Source organism: Ischnura elegans, chromosome 8, assembly GCF_921293095.1.
Source record: "Ischnura elegans chromosome 8, ioIscEleg1.1, whole genome shotgun sequence".
Classification (NCBI taxonomy): Eukaryota; Metazoa; Arthropoda; class Insecta; order Odonata; family Coenagrionidae; genus Ischnura; species Ischnura elegans.
Genome location: NC_060253.1, coordinates 78,087,709 through 78,098,332, shown reverse-complemented (window position 1 = coordinate 78,098,332; position 10,624 = coordinate 78,087,709). Strand labels below are relative to the sequence as shown.

Below are 10,624 nucleotides of genomic sequence, written 5' to 3'. Positions count from 1 at the left end.
AGAGGGTTTTCTATTTTTTTCAATGCCCCCGCTGCTCAACTGCAGAAATACTAAGTCTGACCCGGTGAATAAAGCTACTCCTTTAAAGTTCTAATCACTTCGAAGCACTGGAGAGTGAAGCTGGTAGGAATAGTTAGGTGATAAATAAGTAATTGTTACGTAAAAATAGGTAATAGTTAGGTAAAATAATAGTTAATGGTTAGGTAAAATATGTAATCGTTAGGTTGGGCAATAAATAGGTAATAGTTAGGTAAAACTGCCGTTCGTCATCATTGACATTAGACAGGGTGATCATTAAAATGCCCAATAGCATTCCGAAATGCACTGCTTCAGTCCAAAATGCGATGCACTAGTTCTGTCTGAAAAAAATGGTAATTCGGAGAGCCTTACTCGGAGTAATCCTCGTGAAGATTTTATTAGCTGCCCATTATTTTGAAAGAGTCCAACATCAAAGATTATTTTTCGTACTCCGATGACTGTACGATTAATATTGATTTGCTGATGAGACCGAGGCTATGCATATAAATATGTCCGGCCTTTATTATCTCTAACCGTTTAGGAATTGCACGCTGTAAACGCTCTTGCCGTAGCAATGAGTCGTCCATTGGTTAAACCACCAAGAGTTCACACTTCTCAGTGCAACCATCATTTTTATTTTATTTTTGCAAGGTCAGAATCTGCCCGGAAAAATTATTATAAACAGCTTAAATACTTTGTTACTATTGTTAGAATTCTTATTTAAAAAATTAAATTTGCAATGAAATTTATTTTTACATCAACAGCCATCCATTTCCATTTTCGTCATGGTAAATTAAATGTGAGTGGTATTACAGTCGATTTTGATGTAATTGAGATTTTTTCGTAAAGGGTCTATTGTGCCTCACTTCATGTTTGTTGTACATTCTATATTTGAATTCATTTTACAGTCACTACAGCTTTGAATTTATTTTACGTACAGAATTCCTTTGGACGTTTTTCTTTCGGTAATGATTATTTTTGGTTCTGTTTTTTTCATTTCGTATTTAAGAATTTTTAAGTTAATTACAGACCTAATTACAGGCTTATTGCCTTACAGGTTACCTTGCTTCCCCGAATTTAAATAAGTATCAGTATGTACATATGTATGGAAGAAAAAAATATATTATCATTTTTCATTGATATCTGAGAAGATAAACCTATTCGGAAATTGTGAAAATAAATAAAAAATTATGGTTTGATCATTAAGGCGAGACCTTTAATGGCATGGCCAGAGGAAGACCCATTACCTGGGCTACCGCACCCCGTCCTATGTCAAGAGATAAGAAGGGTCGTTCGTAAGAGATTAGCAGGGTCGGCCACAGGTAACCGCAGGGCCATCGGCCAACCTTTGGTAAATTCCCACAATAACCCGTGTTCGGATTAAGTTCGAATCAGCGCAAGGAATGAGCAAGGATATTCATTTCTCCACTCAACATGCGCGAAACTGGGATAGCAATGAGAATTCTTGAGAATTAACTATTATTTAGATTTTTATTTTTTTTTACGATACACTTGTGTCCTCCGATGACTGTACGATTGTCCTGCGTGTTTGTTTGATGCATGTAAATATAGCTGTGATGAAATACACATTCCTTGAACCGAATTATTCCTGAAATTGATGGCTGAGCTGAAATTGAGAGAATAAACTCATTTTCAGCAATGGAATCGACTTAGTATCACTGAAGTATTTAATTTTTCTGCAGAAGGTATTTCGCTATGAAAAAGATACAACTCCCAAAGTTAAAACATTCTCGCGCTTCCAATAGGGTGGTTTCCTATTATTTTTTTATTGCCTAAATCGAAAGATTATTACTCCTGGAGTACGTATTTCACGCTTTTAGATTTTTAAATGACGATATCTATTTTTCGCGATTAAATGAAAAGTGAAAATTTTCAAGCGCGCGAAAACGCGACGCTTAAGTATGAATGTCGGGAAGTCTCTCCGCGTGACGTATTTCTGGTTCCCGCTCCCGCCCTGCGAGGTGACCTTGAGGCGAGGCTTAGCGCTGATACGACGCAGGCTGCTTGCGGCTAGCCTACTACTAGTAGTACCCTGCTGGCTGGTAGCGCTTGGCTTAAATAAGGATTATTAATAACTTATCAAACGAGGAAAACTTTCCGACCTTAGCCAGTTTTAATAAGTGATTGTTAAGACATGTTTCCCTGAGCTCTGCGCCTCATGCATGCAATGGTAACCTCAGACGACGTATAACTCCTATCTTCTCGTATAGAAACTGCGTCCCTGTGACGTCACGTGGAGTGGCATCGCATGGGCGCCAATCTGGTCCTTTTCAAATGAGGATAAAAATGGACCATTGCCATTCGTCTAACCCGGTATTTCTAAAACAAAATAATTTGTATATTATGAATACACTAGTGGTGGGTAACGAATCGCAATCAATGCCTTTTGTTTTCTTTGATGAAGGAAACCACCCTATTAGCCTACCATTCAAACCACTTTCAACCAAGCATTCACATCTCATCAGCGCCGTTTTAAATCATTTCAAAGTTGGGTTTACCTACTTTATTTTCCAAACTTTCCCGGCCAGAAATACGAACTTAGCCGAGGCCTTGAAGTGTACCCCGATGGCGAGCCAGGGTTTTACTTACACTAGGACTTATATCTAGGAGTTTTACTTATATCCATTTTATTGTCAAACCAATGTAAAGATTATAACATTTATCAATAGGTTTTATGCTTGGATCGTATAAGTCTGTACTAAAATGCGCATCATTTTCCGCAATTTCTGGAAGACAATAGCATTGTTAGCCTATTTTTCAATGGAAATGAGTTGTAAGATCATATTCCGCAATTCTCATAAGAGTAAAATACATTGGGGAGCCTAGACCCCAAACTCAAATGGTAGTTAGTCCGAAAAAGTACGTAACCAATACATATAATTACAATGAAAACAAGAACATCAAAAGTTTAAACACGCTAAAAACATCTTTGTGTTGTTTATTCTTTCATAGTACATACTTCAGTTTTAAGAGGCTAATTTAAACAAATTTTCCAGGGGTGGCCTCGGAGACCCCTCCCCCCGTTTCACTGGGGGTAAACCATAGCCCCTATACCTCCAACATAGTTGCTGGCCCCCCAACATAAAACACTGAACTCCGCCCATGGTGAAATATACTATGTTTCCCGTAACAATCTCCTTTAGCCCAGTGCTCGTGCTTCACCTCAGAACAGTAACGGCACTCGTCGAGGTTTTTCGGCCCTCGTCAGGGGTTCTCTCTGCGCCTCATGCTGAGGCATCGGCTGCTGAAGGCTCCGTTCTTGTGTACACATACTTTGTAGGTCTCCGTCACGTCGATAGATGTAGAGGGCGCCCCTCAAAGCCCATCTCAAATTGAAATCTTCCACTCCTCCGCGCCATCAAAGAAAAAAATGAGGGTGCCTTCCCCCCCGATGCTAACTAATTCGTGTCCCCACTCCTCTGCCACCCAGACCCTGAACCTCTTCTTCCTTCTCTTTACATTAGAGGGCGGCAGTGTTAAGAGGAAGATTTCCTGGAGGCTCCAGCTGTATGAGGATCATAAGTATTCCAAACCGCTTTGTTTGCTCATCCCGCCAAGGCTCCCCGCTGTGGTTACTCCGTCCTTAGCATTTCTGTGGCTTCGCTGAGGGTACGACATCAATCAGTGGTCATAAATTTATTTTAAAAAAAAACACTCGTCGTGAAAGAATAAAACTTTTCGGGCCTAACTTTAACACTAACTGTGCTTACCTTAGTACTGCAGATCTGTACCCCAGTGTTGACCATTTTTAATGCTTTCTGCTATTTCTTAACAACCAACCTTTGATGGAATAGGTGTTCGGTATCATTAAAAAAATAAATTTTGCTTTTTTTAAATTTGTTTATCCAGTGGTTAGATTTAGAGGTCTACCATTTTGTCAAAAAATGGAAAATTAAGATTTTTCAAAAGACGGATGGCATAGTATTACGCCCATAGAACGCAGAGTGTGAAGGAAATTAGCTTTTATAATCGCAAGAAAAAATCACTCCGCATTTGATATTTAGACTAACACCAGTTCGACTTGATAATGACGACAGCATTCGATAAAACTTGGTAGTGGGATAAATACTGTCCTTGGTAGTAAGATAAGTACTGTGAGCATTTCACTTAAATAATACTCTACTAGATCTGGAATGGTACGATAGTAGAAATGTCTGATATGTGATGGTATATCTTGGGTAATTCCTGAAGCAGAATTACTTATAATCTCATGCTTCTCAATCACAAAAATGAATTATTTAAGTTATTTAGTATTTCAAAAATATTTCTTTTACTGGCGCTCTTGAGACCATCATCACTTTCTTTGGTCTCAATTTTCCATTGATCTGGGTCGAAACCAGAGAGAGGCTCCTTCGATACTTCGATCCCGGATTCAAATCCTGAATGACGCCTGGAAAGAAATGAAGGGGACATGCAAGGGGACATTTTGCTTAGCCGGAATTCGAACCCCGACAATCGGTAGTTACTTCGAATACTTTGCCTGCATTTGCCTTTACCCAGAGCATCCGGAAACACGGCAAACTCGCGGCCAACAGTAGCGGATGCAAAAAAAAACTCAAGGTGGGCGGCACAAAAGACATCTTGAGTCACCTTTTCTTTTATTGTAATAAAAAATAATCAAGTCACGTACAAAGTTTAAGAAATTTTTAGTCTATACATATATGCAATAAATTGCCACCTTATGACATAAAAAGTTACAATTAGGTCCCGCAATGCTTGGCGATATGTAGGCGGATACATTAAGCGATACGGGCGGCCCCACAATTGCCAAATGTTTGCACCTATATGTATCCGCCACTGGCGGCCAATAGGAGCTCTTACCTCAAAGTTTCTGTAGTTTAAAAATGGTGCATTTTTGATTTGGACGTCAGTAGTAATTTTGGTTGTGCCAAAAATCCACAGAGAAAAAAGTCATTCGCCTTGACCGGGATTCAAACCCGGATCCCTCGATTTCCGGCTGAGCGCTTTAGCCAGTTAAGCTACCGAGGAAAACAGTAACTTTGCTTCTTACTGGCATCAGCAATCCAGGGTTAAAATTACGTGACACAATTTTCTCCACCCTGTATAGTGTTAGCTCCTCCGCAGAAGTTCCTCTCCTCACATCTCTCTAAGGATTCCAAGGGTGTTGGGACGAGGCTTATGCTTTCAAACAGTGTCTACCCCCTTCCCCGTCCGTGTTTGCTTAGCTAATTGAGCAGGGAGGGTGGGGGCGGAGAAGGAGGCGACCAACCGTTAGGAAAGGGGGAAGGAGGAATGGTTGAAAGGATTTTCGGTTAAGTAGCAGGAAGAGGTCCAATGTGGAGGGGAGCGGCCGGCTATGGAATCTGTTTGATGCAGAAAAAAGCGACATAGAGGACGAGGGAGATGAAGTGAGTTCATTGTCTCAGCGTGGAAGGCTCAGAGGATGGTGAAAGAGCGAGTGGTTGTGGGATAGCCATGTGACAGGGGGCTATTATTTTTCCTTTTTTTAAATCCCTCTGGTGGGTGGAAGGGTGTGGATGGGAACTGGACTGAAAGAGTTCCCTTGTGTTTTGGCAGTTTTTCCGACCGCCAAAGAAAGATTTCCTCTCCTTTTTCCTCATAGAAGCCACATGAAGTTCTTTTCTAGAACTCTCTCTTCTCGGTGAAGGTTCCTCAAGGCTTCTTCATTTTTCTCAGTAATCCTCCTTTGGTGAACTTGTAGTTTCGTCTCGGAGGACCGAAGGAAATCTCTCTTAATACTTGAGACCACTTTTTGGCGTTAGGGATTTATCTATGCTTCTATATTTCTGTTGTAAGATATTGAAATGCTTTCCACTGGCATTAATGATCACGCTCGGAGGCAGTGACGTAGCCAGGATGGGCACAGGGGACAGGTCCCCCCCACCTAACCAATGAATTTTAGCAGAAAAATATTAACCTATAATACAAATGTATTCTGCTCTACCAGCATGTTTTAGTTAAACAGCTTTCCGACGACCCATTAATTGAGTAATTTTAAGTTCCAAAGTAGTATAACATGTGATTTTTAGAGATAAAAAAATGTTCATATTTATCCCAAATGTTCAACTCCCCAGTCCCCCTGAGTCGTGCATCGTCCTGGCTTCTCCCCTGCTCGGAGAGTTACGTAGGATTACAATAATATCCAATAATTTATTAATCTGTGTGCACGTCCTCGAAAACAGCCATTAGATTATTCCATTTGTTTTTTAATGAAATGTTACAAATAACGACTACAAACACCAAGGAAACATGCCCGGCGGAAATCGGACTGCAACCTTTGAGTTAGAATGTGGAGACTTCGCCCCGATGAGACGCAATAATACAATGCTTCGCGTTCGGCGAAGTCAATAAATATCAATGAAAAGTATCAAAAGACCTACGCCAACAGCGTCATAAATACCACCAAATTTTGCCTGAAATAATGCATCTCTTCATTGCTTTATGAACTCGATTAGTAAATTTTACGTGATACGTCGTTAACAGCCGTTGCTGTAAAGTGTTTGTATTTGAAAATTGAAGTAAAAATTACGTTTCTGATTTCATCTCATAATTTCGTACGCTTCCGCGCGCAGAGCATATTTATTGCATTCATTGAGCAATCTTTATAAAACCTTCAGTCGTATTTTCAGTTAAAAAGAGAGATCGTTTCACATATTTTAATACTTTCATTTAACATTCAAAATGTTGTTATAATCAACTGAAAAAATTTTCTCTGCAACATGTACTGAGTAATACAGCTACCTAAGCTGGGGTAAAAAAGAATCCTACGTATGTTGTAACGTCAATTTTCAAGCTATTTCCTCTTAAAAATGAAACTTAAGTTTATCTTAGTTCTCTTTCTTTCACATGAAATGTTTAGCCAAAGGACACCTCTTTTTTTTCTTGATAAGTTTCTCCATAATCCATATTACGAGCCATTTCTTCCATATTTCCCGGAAACTATCCTTTTGCTTTACTATTTACATCACTTCCGTATTAAAGCTATCATATCATGGAATTATAATTGACTCCAACGTACATGAGATGGCTTCAAGAAGAAAATGTTTAACCTGAGTATTTATCCTAGAAAACCTTTCGGTAATCACGGGAAAGTATGTAAAAATAAAATAGCTGTTTTTAATCATAAAAGGAACTTTATTATTGATCAGCACATCGATTTTAACATTTCTCTAAAATTGGTACCATAAAGACATGTAAAATAAATAATTCACAATTTGACTGAAGTTCAAATGGGCAGTAGCACATAATAGGGTTTTATTTTTTGTACTTACTCGTCAGAGGTAAATATTCAGATCACACAAACTATGCGATTCGATAAAAATTATGTTTACGTCTATTTCGACTCCATAACTCTCTAGATTATAATAAATAATTTAAACAATCTAATATCATTATGTACATCACTGAGTTTACTCCCCTTATACATTTGAGCAATCAAAATATTTGACATCAATATCTGTAAAGCTAATATTTAATTTACACATATAGATATTTTTACAATAAACATTTACTCTTTCACAAATCAACAATCACATAACTAGGTATATATATATATATATATTTCTTGTGCTCAAATATATATCATTTTGGTTAAATTACATTGCACAGATTTTTATCAAACCCATACAAATTCAAAGTATACGAACACATTTAGCGTATTTTGACTAAACTTTATCTCGACTCGTCTCGTTTCGTTCGATTAAAGTACACTAGCATGAAAACGAGACATAAGGTAACTTGTTGCATTCCATCTGAGTATTATCATATTATTAACATACGTTTCTTCCGTGCGACTTCGTAAAGTATCCCAAATGTAGGCTCTGGGGAAATGGGAGACACTATTACAATCAAATTTATCAAAATTTAGATGATGAATCAATATAGACTTTGAAAACACACTAAATCCTCTTATATGATTATTTCGATGCATAATATTTCGCACATATCTAATAATGTTCTTGAATTTATGTGCTAGGAATGCTAAATGCGCACATTACAATTTTCAGCGTCATTCCGGAATAAAGGAATCCGCTACCTAGTGTACACTTCATATTAAACACGTTTAAATATACCACCATTGAATATCTCACGTTTCACATTTTCTTGGAGTAGGTTATTCCGAATTTTAGAAACAGTGAGGATTGCTATTGCTTCCAGCAATTTGAAGCAACCTTAAACATGAAATTAGGATTCACACTTATACAGGATGGCATTTTCGTTTGGTACAGCTGAAAAATGTGCTGATAAAGAGCTGAACTTGTACGATTTGACTTTCCACGTCCTGCTCCGATGAGAGAAGTCCTTAAGAATGGCAATTATCATGCAAGAACGACATGGTTTTAGCATAAAAAGTTTTCAAATGCTTCACTGCATTATTCGTCTTTGCCTCGAAAGGATGAATACTCTTAGCTTCCCAAAGCATCTTGTTTACTTGCTCATTAGCCTTTAAGGAGGATTCAAAGCACTCGGGAGTGTAGGTAAACATGGTCCAGTCCATTCGCTTTTCAGCAGTCCTTTTGTCTCAGCACAATTAACACATTCGCCCATCTCACTTTTTCTCCGAGGATATCTCAACCGTTTCCTCAAAGAAGACCTTTTACGATCAGGCCTTATCCCATTAGGATGAGGAGGAACTCTTTGGCCTCTCGTTAAGGGGGTCCACTACCTCGACGGAAAACGTACGGACACATGAAGTCTATTATGACTCCCTTATCGCTGCTTAACGTTGAGGTTGGTGCTTTTGGAATTTTAGTTTATTTTTCATAGGAAAACATGAATTTGCGCTTTTCATACCGAATATTGGTTATTTAAAAGTTCATTTCGAGGACCGGAAACTCAGTTGTAAATATCCATTGATGCAGTTTTACACAAAATAATCACATGTCTAAAAGATGCCAAGATTGCTCCGTCGAACATGATTAATGTATGCATAATTGTGTTTACGTATACAAAGCTACGACATGATTCATAAGGACGTATGTTCTGAGTTTAAAATATAAGTGAAAAATTCTCATGGTGTGAGTTCGTGTTTTCTATAACGCATTTCAACGCAATCTTGTGTATCTATTTGGACAAGTTGATGGGAGACCAATCGATGGTTTTTTTGGTCGAGTTTTACGCTTTCCGTTCAGGTCGTATCTCCATTTATCACTCTAGATAGGGAGTAGTGAATGAGCAACGTAGGCCTTGCGCGGCGAACTAAGGTAACGAAGACCATAACGCGAAAGGTCTTGCTGGAAGCAGGTAAAGTCTAGTTTTCCGTTTCCCACGAAGGTGAAGTACACACCAAAGATCACTTTACCAAATGTTTTAATCGTGGAAGGATTCTCTTCAATGCCAGCTAGGGAGCGCCAAGACGGTGGAAACCGTACACATTAGGGCTAGGAGCAATGAATGGACTGGATAGAGTTTAGCCGACGCAGATCTCGGCGCGGACAATCTTGCTGGAAGCGGGAACAGCCTATTATCCGTGTTCTGCGGTGGCATTGTACCTTCCCGGGAACACTGCACTAAAGGTGGCGCGTATGCCGTTGGCCGCATTCTCCCAGAGGTACCCCAAGGTGCCGGCTCGGTTTCCGGTTGACCGAGAAGCAGGACAGGCACACCACTCTCACCCACCTCGACCCTGGCCAAGTCCGCCTCTGCGGCGGGTACCCGAATACCCAGAGCGGAGCAGCCACGGGTCGCGGTCACGTCCACCGTGACCCCGACCCTCCAGGTTCCAGGTCGCCCGCAGTCACCGGTCGACGACGCGGCCGCAACTTCCAGACCCCGCGCGACTCCCGCGTCGTGGACTGTGACCGCGGCAGCCGTCACGTGGAAGTCCACTTCGGCCGCCCCGGGAACCGAAGGGGCCGTCACGATGGTGGTGGTTCCTTGTTGGCGCCTCCAGTTGCTCCTGGGTGCGGCGTAGGCGTAGGATCCGGAAGCGGCGACGGTGAACGTTGGGGAGGTGCAGGCGGCGTCCGAGTAGAAGCGGTACTCTGCGGCGAAGCGCCTGGGTGCGGCGGCTCGAAAGCGAAGTCGCCTCCGGAGGAATAGTCCGGTAGAGGGTCGGGATTCGCAGCGGGAGGAGGCCCAGTCGCCGCCGCCTAGCAGGGCAGGGAGGCGCGGGCGGGCGTGGAGGTGCGGCGGAGAGCGGGGAGTGGCGCGGGACACCATACGGCAGATGTGGCAGGCGTCGCTCTGCAGAATTGAATGAAAGAATCATTTAGTCATTAATAAATGAATGGGAATGGATGATAACGAATGAGCGTCAGTGATTGCATCTAGATACTCGCGTATTTTGCATTAGTATTCTCGACTCGAGTACGCCGGAATAGATGAAATCTTCTCGGGTTTTCCAGCGGGTGAGTTGCCTGTAAGCCCACGATTCGTTGCCTGCCTCTACCATCATACTCAGGGCGTCCTCCCAGAGGCAGCCATCAAAACGTTGGTCTGCAAGCAACTCACCCGGTGGAAACCCCGAGAAAACTTCACCAGTTTCATGAGCCAAGAGCAAAATCATACGCGGATATGGTATCTTAAGACAAACATAAAAATACTCAGCAAGACTAGAATGATGATTGTACTAGTTTTTCCTGTAAAGGAAAAGACGATTTAC

At 40.9% G+C, this 10,624-nt stretch overlaps 1 protein-coding gene across 1 annotated transcript in view; it reads right to left on the bottom strand.

Annotated features, from left to right (window-relative positions):
• Window positions 1–7,136: 7,136 nt before the first annotated feature.
• LOC124163754 (protein APCDD1-like) overlaps window positions 7,137–10,624 on the bottom strand; it is a 90,681-nt gene continuing 87,193 nt past the window's right edge. Inside the window, exon 6 of the mRNA XM_046540835.1 lies at window positions 7,137–10,206. Coding sequence (XP_046396791.1) covers window positions 9,352–10,206 — 855 coding nt within the window. The 3' untranslated portion in view covers window positions 7,137–9,351. The remainder of the gene's footprint in view (window positions 10,207–10,624) is intronic.